General features: G+C 35.0%; 1 protein-coding gene and 1 non-coding gene across 2 annotated transcripts; one reads left to right on the forward strand and one right to left on the reverse strand.

Moving 5' to 3' along the window:
- The first annotated feature begins 8,511 nt into the window (after positions 1-8,511).
- On the forward strand, positions 8,512-8,583 carry Trnag-ucc. Its single transcript has one exon. It is a non-coding gene; the product is annotated as a tRNA-Gly (tRNA).
- Positions 8,584-11,229: 2,646 nt separating this feature from the next.
- Positions 11,230-14,314, reverse strand: LOC113496354 (malate dehydrogenase, cytoplasmic-like). The gene is made up of 6 exons (XM_026875538.1): positions 13,953-14,314; positions 13,526-13,856; positions 12,894-13,106; positions 12,498-12,663; positions 11,907-12,037; positions 11,230-11,443 (listed from the first exon to the last, which is right to left on the reverse strand). The coding sequence occupies exons 1-6, from the start codon at positions 14,198-14,200 to the stop codon at positions 11,312-11,314; spliced, it is 1,221 nt and encodes a 406-aa protein (XP_026731339.1). The 5' UTR covers positions 14,201-14,314; the 3' UTR covers positions 11,230-11,311.
- Between the last annotated feature and the right edge of the window lie 160 nt (positions 14,315-14,474).

Genomic DNA, 14,474 nt, shown 5'->3' on the forward strand with positions numbered 1-14,474 from the left:
ACTTACAAACAGAAAACCCTTTAATTTCCTTTTAAATCTAATCAATTTGAAATAGATCGCCTAAAACAAGCCGTTGTAAACAATAAAATAAACAAACAACTTTCATTAAGAAATTCAATAAGAACTGTATTTTCTGCAACAATTAATCAAAATTAGTGACGTATAGCCCTCGGCTATATATTAATTAGGTCAAAACATAGTGAGCTCGTAACAGGAAGAGGCTGTCCTCGGCATGAGCCGCACATTGTAACGCAATATTACCGGCTAATGAAACCTCCCTTGGGTATACGATAACACCTATAACGGCAGAATAGTCAATGCGGGCTTCTGGGTATAAGGAAAAATATGAGCCTCTATGTCCTGTATCCGGTCTGAATCTACGAACAATAATAATATATAATACTCTTAAAGGGTAACCGGTTAATCTACGAATGAAAAGGTTAACAAACTTTTCTTTTGTGTCCATCCTAAACTGCTTTCTTTCACCGTTCGATAATGCTGCCTTGGAATAACGACATTATTTCAAATTTAAAAAATAACCTCAAAATTTACCCTTTTTATTCGTTCGTGAAACCGAATACGGAAAAAGAAACTCAGACAAAAGGTCTCGACTCACCTCGCTTATTAAACTCTTTTATTTGTCTCATTTGTCCATTATCCACAATTCCCGAATGAATATTCATTCGTATGCCCGACTGGCCGCGTCCCAGAGTAGTTACCCTAGTAGCAGACCTGTTGACTGACTGACAAACACGTCAAAAGAACTAACTAACTTCCAACCCACATAGTACAGTGAATTTCCTGACTGAGGAATCCAATAATACCGAGTTGGACCTCGTAATCGGGTAGTCTTACTCGACAGGCTCGCCTGCCTGCGTAATTATAGACCGCATGCTAAATTCGGCCGACCTCTTCTGTCTACTACTGTAAATGTGATTTTTTGTGTAAATAATTCATTAATTCACGTCAAAACTATGTGATTAGGTAAATCATTATTTGTGTCTATAGAACTATTCAAAAGTAGTTAAAATTATGTTGTTTTAGAATACAAGAACACGGCCAGAATATGAAAGCATATTACAATTCAAATTTCATTAGGTAATACAAAGAAAAGGTGTTGCTACACATGAATGAAGCCATAGCATTTCATCCGACATTGCACCTTCATCGCTAAACTTTTCGCAGGGTTTCGCAATTCCAGTTAAGTAGTTTGTGAATTTTCGCATAGATACCTTCGTCATTTCAGTTGCAATTCACCGAAAATCGAAGATTATTAAAACTTCCTACTTTTATAATTCATTTGTACATAGATATTCAAATAAGGAACTAACACCCACTGGCTTGCGGCCGTGGTCACAATTAAAACACAAAACAACCTAAAAATAAATTAAATGAGACAATATAAATTCAATGTAATAATATTTTGTAGCACCTGTTCCCCGAAATACGAAATATATCACCTGGAAACTACTTATAGAAACATGTAACACTCTCGTAAGCCCTTGCTGCAATTTCAACGGCTCATTTCACACCCATCTAACCAAATGACTTTTTAGTATATCTGTTTGTTTGCACGATACCCCTTTCGGCATACGTAAGTGTACATTGGAGTCGTTGAGATCATTTTCAGGTAAAACGTCCTATCACACTTACGTGAAAGTCAGTAAAAAGGTTGTATTAAACCCTTCCCAATCTTTATTTGAAGTATAAACATCTATACAATATTAAACGCTGTAATGCTACGGTAAAAAAAAACTTCTGTTAAAAGAAGCTTTTCAATAACCCATTTAGATCGAATATGAAAGAATTTTCTTTAAATTACGCTAAGGGAAGTCTCGGTAAGGTTTTATGTTATAAAAACTTTTTACAATATTAAGGTAGACAACTTGCGACCTCATCTATCAAAGTGCTTTTATAAAGCATTCATTTTGTATGAAATAAAGAATCCAAAATAAATTATTCGTTCCTTTCAGGATCTAGGTAAGGCGGTAAGGCCTCTTTTGAATGTCAAACCTTAACGTGTTATAAGATTTCGAATTCAAATTAAATGAATGTCGGGAAAGGTCTTTTTGAAGAGCTCTTGCGTACCGTATTTGTAAATAGTCAGTTCTGGACTACTACTTACCGCAATCGCTATCTTTGCATAAAAGGGATACATTCTGAGGTAATCGTATATTTAGATTAAATATACCTAATGATAAAAATATCGTGAGTTGTATGAATTTGTGTAGTGTGTCGTATGTATTATTTGCATAACAATAGCACGGAAGGACGTTCATAACAGCTTATAAACGTCCACAGGCCTCTTCCCGCGTAGGGAAGATTGAGCACTGATAACCACACTAACTCATTGCGGGCTGGCGATTTCAGATGTCAATATTTGGAATTCATTTTTCTCACGATTTTATCCTTCACCGTTTGGTCAGTGAATATGTCTTAGATTAATTAAGAGAGTACATATATCTTTGTAAAAGTCGCATTGGTACTTGTCTGCGTTGGGATCGAAACTGCACCTAGTGCATACAAATCCATGCATACGACTGCAAGGCTACAAGCAAATAATAATTAAAAACTCTATCCTAATTTACTAACAAAGTTTTTGTTCACCAGTGACTACAGCTTAGTGTCTATTACTCTTAAAACTTCTCCTTAAACAGACTCAAGAAAACGTAATAAGACTGCCTAGATTAAGATTACTCATTAATGAGAAAATTTCCTGTCTCTAAAACGACCTTAAAGTACCGTACTTGTTTTGTTAACAAAGTTTACCTTTCTAGGAAATTCCTTTACCTTGTCTTCATAAATTTTGTAATACAACTAATACCTCCCTTTCATCTTAAAAAATATTCGAGTATAAGCACGATGAATAACCTTATTTGCCATCCACGTGCCTACTACACTGATGTAAATAAAGCAAATAATGACAGAACAAATAATTTAAAATGCAATTCTCTGCGGGACCGACATGCACAATTTTACTACACGAACTGATTTGCGCAAATAATCATTAAAACAAACTAAATACTTTTCGGTTTTAAACAGTCAAACACTAAAGTAAAACAATATAAATTCGATTACTGACAAATTAATGTTTATCAGGGACTCATTTCGATGTTCAGAACAATTAATTACATTTCTGATATTGGGATTACAATACATAAACATGCCAACAATTACGTCATACCTACAGTTACGTGTACATTTTCTTATGATGAGGTGATGTGATGTCGAATTTCAAAAGTCGATCAGTTTTTCACGAGTCAGCAATAACTAGATTCTCAGCACGTAATACTGCTATAGCAGTTTTCATAGCTTGAGTTCCTAAATACTATAATGCAAGATTTTCGATTGTTCAGGTTTTAGTTGATTTGTTACTGGTTGCCTTAATACTTTTTAAATATACTTCATGATATTTAGTACTTCACTGACATTCAGAATGTGCAAAGCTGATATTCGGAGCATCATTTCGTTCTTAATTTCCACAACTTTATCACTTTGAAACGCCTCACGTTGACTTTGTCACGCACGGAAGAGCTCGCTTAGCGTATTTTATTCATTACCAAATTTTACCGACTCATGAATAAAACATACATTCTCACCACCGGTTTCATTTCTGTGTGATGTCTGTTGTATTTTTCTGATAGCGTCGTGATGTCCTAATTGCGAGCCTATAGTAACATGGAACTACAACACGTGACTCATCGTGTAAACCCTGTAGCAATTAATAAACAATATCCACCGTTGTTGAATAAACTGTCAACAGAGCCGTAAATCAGTTTCAGTTAGCATGTGCCGGCCCCGAGTGTGGACTGCTCGATAAGCTGTACCTAGACTGACGAGACGAATTGCTACCGGTCCATCGCAAAGCCACCAATTTAACCGGACCTCTCTAGTGGCCCTCGAATTTGATGTCATTTCAATAAACGCCGCTGAGAAGCGCAGCTTCGTCGAAATCGAGAGATCCTATTTCACTGGATACTTGTACGCATGCACATACGGTTATTCATAAAGGTGTAAGGATGCTATTCATGTATTTACCGACCGTGTAACCGAGAGCAATCGAAGGGAAACAGGCCTTTACATTTCAACTTTATCACCTAGTATGTGACGACTATTTTGTATTTACAAATGATTCGTCACTGCACACAATACACGATATTTCACAAAAAAAGGTGAAGTCAGGTTTCACAAAACTTTGTAACTTGTTTTATGAACTTGACACAAAATATTCTGTAACATGTTGTTAGGATAAAACCAGAAAACATAATGTCGCACCAGAGGCGAATGAAATGCATACGAGATATCTACGAGTACGTAGCTCGTATCTGATGTTGAAATCTGCCGTGTTTATGTGATATCTTGCAACCAGAAACTCTACTTACATTTTTTGCAGTAGAACTTCACATGAAATTTTTAATAACGTTCGTTAAAATATAGAGAGGCGACTGATTACAAACAAAAGAACTCGAAATCATGTGATGTGACACGAATATTACTGTGGCGTAAGTTTGTGTGATTGTTGCTTTTGCCCAAATGGTTGGACCGATTTCGATGAAACTTTGTATTCTGTTTACATGTTTATACAGCTACAAATAATATTGATGTAATGATATGATATTCGAATCAGAGCGGTTTAAAGTTTGACAGTTTTTAAACCGAATGGACTATTAGAAATTTGGATTAAAAAAAGAAGAGCCTTTTGGAGCCAGATAAAAATCAATTAACCTACGAGCAGGACACAAAAAAAAACATTTGTGCTGTCTAGTCGCGATCACACTATGTCAGTAGACGTAAGCAGATACCTATTCGTAAACATCACCAACAAAAGCCGTAATTGTAAAGTTTTATAGTAACATATCACAGCGTTACGTCACGAACGTAACGTATCATCGCTATACCGCCTGCTTGAGCTGCGTCACACGCTGACATTGACGAACATTGCACATAAATAATCGCTCTCTACTAACTACACTCGCTTTTACGTCAATCATAGTTTATATTGTCAGCGCTGTTCCGCATACGCCCATTTAGACCTTTTTAACGAGTAAACTGGTATTAGAAAATAAATACTGGCCAATTTATTGCTGTTTTACAGAAATAGAACAAAGAATTTATTTTTAACTTAAGAATACATTTTAATCGGTTTTACTGGACAAAAGTTTGTGAATCTCGTTTTTTTATAACGAGATATTATATTCGTAATGAATGTTTCGAGGGTTTCTGAATGGAAACTCCACTACTTATCTCGAAATAACAAGTATCTTTTAAAAATAGCACTAAATCAGATACTGTTTTCATATCAATATTCTAATCTCTAAAACACATTATAAATCATATCTCAACCTGTTTACTTGAGAACGTACTTAAAGAGAATGGGAACAAATATAAAAAGATTTTGCTTCTACCAATCTCATTAGAACAAAGAACTTTCGTTTTTTTAGAGAACCGACAGATACTTAAGTAGGTGTCTCGACCAGGAATGGCGGGAATTGGTACAATACGTTGGCACTTTAAGCAGCACTTATTCTCCTATTGTATTTAGGTCACCTAACTACATTAATCTAACATTCAATTGTAAGCACAGTAAACAAAACGTGCTGATTCACGTTTGACGCTTTTTTTCAATTTTTTATTTTTCACCGCGTTCACTAAACTGTTTAATCTGTGAAACTCGTACAATCAAATGACAATAGTCGCCTAGTTCAATACACATATTACATACAAACAAACGTGTTCACAATAAAATACTAGCTCGCATGAACACAATGAAAACATCGAATCGCCGAGTCTCGCCTCTTGTCACGCGTGTAGATACAAATGGTCTGATTTATCTGCGATGCATGTCCGGCGCTGTTGTTTTATAGCTCCATCATTGTACTCCAGAGTCCACTGCAGTCATCCGATGATGCGCGCGAACCAAACCCGTTTAATATTGCCAAATTATTATTATCAATTTTGGCTTTTGTTGCTTTCGTTTCTTTTTAACAATGCATTGGCGCATTGCTTTAAAACTATATTTAAATTATTAGCCATGTATCACGTTAAAACATTAAAAACTAAACTCTTCAATCCTATCATTTAAATTGTATGTATTTATTGTAGACCTTATTGTGTAGTCTACATTATATTGAAATCAATTATATTGGGAACTCAAAAATTGCAAAATTATATAAATTGTATGTCTATTAGACTCTTGTACTGTAACAAACAAAACACAAATTCGTGTAAAATGTTCACGACCCCTTTTTAATAACATATTATGTAAAACTTCTTATCACCTCCGAAAAACAATAGCACAAAACAAACTTTGACTTTACAACATATGTTCAAGACAGATATCTATGGCACATCGGTTGCATTTACGGCGTCCCGAAGACATTACAAAAGCCATTCCCTTATCTAATGTTCGCTTTGGATTTATTTAACTTTTCCACGCCTTCACATCTTGAAAATCGTTCGATAAAGATGTCAACAAGAAAAGGTCACCAAGTCTGAGGGGACAATCCGCAAACTTGTGTTTTACTATCAATTTCTTTGTCAAACATGTTGTGAATAGATCTTGGATTACCATATTGCTCACAACCGTTGACGTTAGGCATTTTAGAAACGTAACTAAATAACTGTTTACTGACGCTAATAATACTATGTTTAAAATGTGTTTGTAATCATTTTATAACAATTTAATGGGCTTAAAATCAGCTTGTAAAGCAAGTATCAAAATACTTTATAACACCTAAGAAATAGTTTCATACCACAACAACAAACTTTCTCCTATTCAATCTATTATAAGAAGTAAGTTTTAGAAGGCACAGCTACGGACAACGCTTACTGAAATTAGGAGATAATAATAATATGGATAACGGAGATACTTAACGGTTTAAGGAAAGTAATTCTACTTTACCCTTTAACAGCTTCGGTAGAAACGACTAATCCAAGGAGTCCAGTTGATTAACTTAAGAAAAAAATGGACGATTGAGCAGTTCAAGAGAGAATAAAAATTTGTTGGGCTATAAATTAACCGGGCCCCGAGGGCGAGCCTCGCAATCTGCATTAGCCGAGACGCACTTCTCTCCGGCGATTAAATGAAATTTCACGGCCGGTTGCCTACGGAAACTCACTGGACAAAGGTCTGGAATATTTAAATTGAATGCTTTTAATCTGGCAAACTCGCCCACTTTTTTTCTTAGGATAGGATTCCTTTAGTATGCGTTATAAGTATATATGCGGTGTCTTAGAATTTAAACAATTTCAAGATTCAGCCTTAATAAAGAGGATTTATGCGAGTTTGTGAAGTTACGCTGAACTGAAAATGAATTCAAACCTTTGTGTTAAGCCGACATACCAGTTTTATGGCCACATAATATAAGAAAAACCTATAAAGTATATAAGTAACAACAATAGGTGTGGCCATCAATCTCTAAAATGTATATCTATAGCATAAGAAAGGAAAATTTTATCACGCTGATGGACCTGAATAATTTAATGACTCAATCGCATTGGAAACTCCGATGGAAAAGACACTTAAGTTTGATAGCAACCCTCTTTCTTAATTCAAACCAAAATAATTAAGACTTACTCATGTAAAATTAAACGAACTATTTTATTTTACTGATAATATTTACTTATGAATAATAGTTATCACTCCAGCGCACCTTTATTGGCGATTTATATAAAGTTCCGTCTCGGTCTACGTATCGCAATCGAGGGCACCGGCAGGTATCCCCTTTCGCACTAATCGAGCAATTTCTCCCATGTTATTAAAGGTAAATGGGAATGTTCGCAGGCCGTTGCGTTCTCAGAACGAGTTTCTTATAGACGGTATTGAATTTTTAAACAAATTTTTCGACCCGCCGCCCAGGCACAGGAACCCACTTTATGTTATAGGATTAGAACGTTATTACACTATTAAACCTTTATGAATAATTTACATAGTTTTTTTTTATTAAGATTAGGTTTTGAATTTGACAACCTAAAAGTATAACCTAAAAAAAGGTTAGAATAAATTAAAAAAAAAACAGTTACATCTCTAAAAGCTTTCTAAGTAGCAAAGAAAATTAGAAAAAGACTATTTAAATGTAACTTAGGAGAACAATTCATGACCGATATAAATACAATTTTGAATATTAATAAAACCTTATAAAAGACCTTCTAATATCGAATCACATCTTATAATGAATTCAAACTTTAAATTATCCAGGCCTATACATTAATGATTTGTTACTAATAGTGCATGATAAAATTGATTACGATAACGAAACCTTAAATCATTAACATGTTTTACTTTACAATAAACATCTGAAATTACTAAAATATCAATGCACTTAAAAGCTATTCGGTCTTCAAACATAATTAATAACCTAAATAACCAATATCGTATTTTCCTCTACGGCCATAGGCTGCAATGTAGATGTACAAATACATAGATGTTAAACCAAAACCCCTTTAAAAATCAGGGGGAAGCTTTTTAGGCATAAGTCAGATACATTCGTAAATTTGCCACCCCTTAAAAAAGCGTTGGTGGTGTAATGGTCAGCATAGTTGCCTTCCAAGCAGTTGATCCGGGTTCGATTCCCGGCCAACGCATCATCTCTCGAACCGCGATATTGCATTTTCGTCAATAAAATATGTTTTTTGAGGAACAATACTTCCATTTTATCCTATACACCCAATGGACAAAGAAAAAGCCTTTCCTATCTTTAAGCTTTTTTCTTCTTTTTGGGAAAATGAGCTTGTCAATTCGAATAATATCTTTTAAGAATTAGACACCACCCACGGTGATTATAATTATCAAATGTTAAATCAAATTAACCTTCTCAGACGCTGTTTAACTAGGATTAGGACGGTGTCATCATTGCCTTTATATCCATGTTTTCCTTTCATATAATTAATTAACTTGTACACTTTAATTATACTAAAGAGAACCGCAAAGACAAAGCTAAGAAGCATTAAAGACGTTTAAAAAATACTACACAACACAAAAGATATTTCCCTAGGGTAGCGTTAATGTTCCGGTGCCGGCGTGGGCCATTCGACCGAATCTCAGAAATTAAGGCAGGGAAAAAAGTCAATAAATCCAAGAAGCTGCCTGGAACTGGAACAGATAACGAATGTCTCCGAAAGAGACACGAAGCCGCTACGGCAGAAATATCGGCCGGCCTCGGCTCAGAGTGCTAATGTGACACTAAGTCCCACGGCTTGGAAGGGTAAACAAAACAACCGATATCCATCTCGACTGGTTTTTATTTTGTAGTTATTACAATAGATACCGATAGTATAGTAGTTACAGGTTAATGAGTGTAATTGAAAAACAATGCATATGCACGGTCAAGTTGTCTGAGATATGCAAAAGAAAATTTTATTTCATGCTAGCCGTCCCGGCAACCTTCTTACCATCTAAAAACGTTGATGATAACAATGCAGACTCAAAAATGCAATAATTTGGTTATTCATACAATTTTTCTATTATTCATCACCTTTTAATTATTCCCTGGACCGAATATTTAAGGACTTAAATTAGTCAAATCCGCTCAGCCGTTTTTAAGTTTTAGCGAGACTAACTAACAGAAATTCAGTTTAATAGATAATAAATAAATAGATAGAAAGATACACAGCTCCGAATTATTAAAAATATGTTTAATTTCGAAAGGAAAATGTAATAGTTATAAGACCGCGAATACAATTTATTTCGTAGAAAATAAACAGAGAAAAATACTCAATACACAGTGGAATATAAATATTTAATCTAAATTATTGCTGTTCTCGAATCATTGCCTGCGGAAATCATATATCTCTTAAGGTGGTGGCCGCCGCCTCAGCTAGATAAATGTTGCAGTAAATATCCTTTTCATGGTTGAACCAACATTATTCCAGCTACTTTAGCCACAATTCTTAACGAATTTACCATACGGTGCACGCCTAATGTACCTACATAGTCGGATTCTACATGTTTACTTTCATGATAGTTCTATGCCTGAAGTTAATCTTGCGAGTCTCTTCTTTAATTATAATTTTAAGGGGGAAAGTTGCAGCACGCTGGCTGTCCGCATGCCGAACGCACCAGCGCAATCTACTACTGGAAGTTGGTCAACTAATCCAAGTTTTCCTTTACTAATGAGACGAGTTTGATTCGAATTCCCGCCGCGCTGTGAAATAGCCACCCTCTTTGAATAGCTTCTAGCTCACGACTACTATTTATACAAGAAAATAAGAATAAGAATTTTTGTAATAAGATAAACGCAATATTCTTTTCTGCTGTATTGCTTTGGTTTTGTGAAATATTAGCTTAACATTACTTTCCATAATATAATTTGCTACGTGAGCTTTATAAACAAGTTTACACTGTTTAATATGACGAATTAAAGAAAAATGGAACCGATTTGGACGTTTACTACTAAAGTTATTTACTTCTAATATCTTAATATATAATTTTTTACTTCTAATCTTTCAACTAGGCGATGTTCATGTAGATTATTTAATACTTCTTTCATAAAAATATGTAATGGCCAACACCAACAAAAACAAACTAAACTCCCCATTTCGAAGTTAAATCTCAACTAAAAACCCAAATAAGGATATAAAGATTTCTAAGATGAACCAGAGATTCTCGCCAAGCTTATTGGGCTGGTCGTAGATAAACAAAGCGTCTGGCCTCCGTAATGGAAATTACATACCCCCGAGGTCGGAAATCAAATTGACAGAAGAGGTTAAACAAACGATGCGGTCAGGGAGTCGAGACCGTAGTCCGTCGAATATTAATCGCTCAGTAAATGCGCTTTTATTTGTTTTTCCCTTAGCTCGTTGCGGTGCCAGTGTGAATAAGTGACAATCTCACCTGATCCGAGAACAGGTTAATTACAATTTACACACGTTGTTTGGGCGGGAGGTTGAATTACTCTTTATTCTTGGAATATTCGTCAGAAATTTTTGAGTAAACCTGTGATGAGATGTTAAGTACTATCTATTATATAAAATTCTCGTGTCACGTTGTACGAAATTGAAATCCTCCAAAACGACTCGGTCGATTGTCATGAAATTTTGTATGCATATTGGGTAAGTCTAAGAATAGAACATTTATTTTTCATAGCTCAATTTTTTATTATTCCCTGGATTTATCTGTATGGCAAAACAACTGTGTCAACAAATATGTTTTGCTGGGGCATTACGCAAAGTCGATGATTTTCAGAACATATTTATTTTAATTGGTCGAGAAAAACAATAGAAACACTTCCGAAGAGTTAACATCAATAAAATTTATTTTAACTATTAGTAACAGTAAATTAATCAAAAAGCTAACAACACTATACGTACCATTTCATGAATCGCTGGTTCGAGTACTAATACCCATGTAGCAAAACGAGTCCTCGCTTTCACTGTCTTGTACGTCCGGAATGAAAACGTGCTTGGTTATGTTCTCATCCAAAAACTTCTTGCAGTACTGGTGGAGCTGAAGTTTAGTTTAGCTTTAGTTTTTAACAAAGCTTGACTAACGATCATTACTTACATTCTATCAATAGATTTGGCTACATTAGACACATGTTTGATATCATCTTCATCCTTCACTTAACTGGCCCTGCCTGCTGTACCGGTGGTCGGGGGTTCGATTTCAGGTTTGTATGATAAATAAATAATAAATAAATAAATGCGGACAACATCACATACATTGTTCTGAACCCAAAGTAAGTTGCTAAAGTACTTGTGTTATGGAATTCAGATACAACAAAGGTTCCACAAACACCCAGACCCGAGACAATGTAGAAATGTGAATTTTTATATTGGCCCGACCGGGAATCGAACCTGGGACCTCAGAGCTGGCGACTCCTTAAGACCGGTGCGTACGCCACTGGATCACGGAGGTTGTTGTGTTGTTTTTGTGACTGGATGTAAAGTATCTATAACACAAAACATACCTGTGCATGATGCTCTTTCGCTATCAGATTAATTCTCTTTATCTCGCTTCTCAAATGACTGGACTCTTCATAGCGTTTATTAACGGTCCATTGTTGGTCGCGGATGAGCAGTGGTAATATATAAGGTAACCCTGACGCATTAAAATTAAATAGTTTTAACCTATTTTCAACACCTCTTTTAAAGATATTTGAACATTACAAAATAATCGCCTGGCCATCAATACTTTTAGCATAAAGTCTACTTCTTTCAGCCATACTCTCGCAAGAGAGTTCTCATAAGTTTCAAGATGAACTTTTTGACCAGAAAGTAGCGAGATACATTTAGATGTACTAAAATACTGCTTTTTTTAAGCTTTTTTGCGTACATCTAAACCTCTGACCGTGTGACAATTAAAATGTCACAGAAAATAAATTTATTTTGTCGCTATATTAAAACGTTGTTAAGGTAATAAATTTATTGGGTGACAAAGTTAAGTAGGTGATTTTGTTTTCTTCTGCTTATTACGGTAAAAAGCAGTAAAACGGGCATAGTATATCTACATACCTAGACATACAGAATATGTAAGAAGCAACAGTAAACTGTTTATTCACCTTTAATAGTTCCAAGTGAACCGTCGCTAATAATTCCCAAACTAGTAACCAAATCGTCCTCTTCACCCCGGTCTGAACGTGATTGAAAAATATAACGAATTGTTTTAGATACTTCTGCCGCTCTATAAATGCAGCCATAAGGATTCTCCCTTGAAGTGGAGGCGACCTTAAAAGAAAGCAATCAAATCACAATGCAACAATGAATGCGAAAAAAAATACGTCTAAGATTTAAACTTTAAAATATTTTAATACGGATTTTGTCATTGAAAATAATTTTATTCAATCTTTTCAAGATTTATCTAAACATATCTTATTTTATGACAACTTTATGTTGGGTTCTTACAGTAGGTATCTCATATAATAAACATTAGAGGGAAGTAGTCCAAGTTAGCATACCTTCTCGATAAATTCTCGCTTCATCCAAGATGCATTGAATTGCACATGGTCTAATTTAAGTTTGTCCAAAACTTCTTTGCCCATAGCATCCCAATCGCAGACATCTTCTCTGCTTACATTATCGTAGATCAAGTAGGGTGTTGCAATTTCCACATGAAAGTCTACGTCGTTCACAGCCCACACATACGCGTCATTAATATCACGACATTGTACCTAAATAATATACTTTTTATATAAATTTCTGGTGATTAAAAAAAATGTTTATAAATGTTTGATCCCCAAACGCGTTTGGTTCTCTTTTTATTTTAATTTAAATCTGGTTTAGTTTTCGATTCGGTCTAATGGTGGTACTGACCAAATCCGAGATCGATTGTGTTATCAATATCGTTCGATGCCGATCTAGTGCTAAGTATCAACCTGAAGTTGGCCTATTGATAGTATGGTTTCTGTAAGTAGGTACGGTTTAGTAGGGCCATGAAATCATTATTTTATATAAATCTAAGTGTAATGGAGCCTTGATTGAAGTAGAACATGATAAAGGCAGTCCGTAGGCTTGTAAACATAATTGAAACATGAGTAAGTTTAAGTGAGACAAGCTACATGAAATATTGCTAATAACATATTTTACGCACCTTAAGATAATCACTCAAAATAGTCTTTGCGATAGATCTAAGAGGCGTAGCGCAATAAAATACTTCTGAGGGGACATTCTCAGAAAAACTATGTAATACATCCATAACTACAAATCCATCGCAGACGACAACGGGGTGTAGGTGAGATTCTTCCTCCTTTTTCTTGCATACTTCTTGTAAAGCTACACCCGTCAAAGGTTTTCCTAAACTTAGGGCTATTTTCAAAATTAAATAGAGAGTGTCAAATTGTTCATCAGAATCTTTGTAAAAATCGAAAGCGTTGGGGTTGGCAAAGTTTGTCATGATGCAGAACAAGTCGGCATCGTAAATACTGAAATAACAGTAAAAAAAATTGATCGATAAGTAACAGTGGTCGGGTGACATCTTCAGATTTAAGTAACATCTTTGATGAAAACTATTTACTCACTGTGGTAAATCTGATGTCGCTTTAATTGTATTAAAACAGGGAAAACCACAACTCGTTAGCTCTTGCACGTATTCGTTTGCAATCCGCATTTCATTAGAATAAACTAGCAGTATCAAGTCAATGAAATCATTCATACCAAAAATGATTCCAGACAAGAGTTTTGTAATAAGCAATTGCGACGTTGGTAGAAGTGGATTTACTACCATAACTCTTATAGGTTTGCCGACTTTAGTGTATTGCAAATTCATTATGTTAAAACGTTAATGTTATTTTTGCATAAAATTAATAGCAAAATCTTGTTCCGTTTATAAAAACGTAATGACGTGGCGAATGCTGACATAAGGTATAAATAAACTCCAAAAAGTTTGAATTCTTTCGACATCAAAGACATTATACTCTACTCGCCATGGAATGAATGATGTAAACAGTTACATATATTGCAAAAGTTGAACGTTTCAACTCTCTTTACTGAACTGACACACAGAACTAGTGATTACATTAGTAGGTAGGAAGCTGGAAGTT

Source organism: Trichoplusia ni, chromosome 8, assembly GCF_003590095.1.
Source record: "Trichoplusia ni isolate ovarian cell line Hi5 chromosome 8, tn1, whole genome shotgun sequence".
NCBI classification, from domain to species: Eukaryota; Metazoa; Arthropoda; class Insecta; order Lepidoptera; family Noctuidae; genus Trichoplusia; species Trichoplusia ni.

Bases quoted from the DNA above. Each gene is read 5' to 3' on its own strand.
- LOC113496354 (XM_026875538.1), bottom strand. From the start codon at position 14,200: ATGAATTTGCAATACACTAAAGTCGGCAAACCTATAAGAGTTATGGTA. The intron at 13,107-13,525 runs GTGCGTAAAATA...TATATTATTTAG, and splicing joins TTTTGAGTGATTATCTTAAG to GTACAATGTCGTGATATTAA. The intron at 11,444-11,906 runs GTATGTTTTGTG...ACTAAACTTCAG, and splicing joins CGAAAGAGCATCATGCACAG to CTCCACCAGTACTGCAAGAA.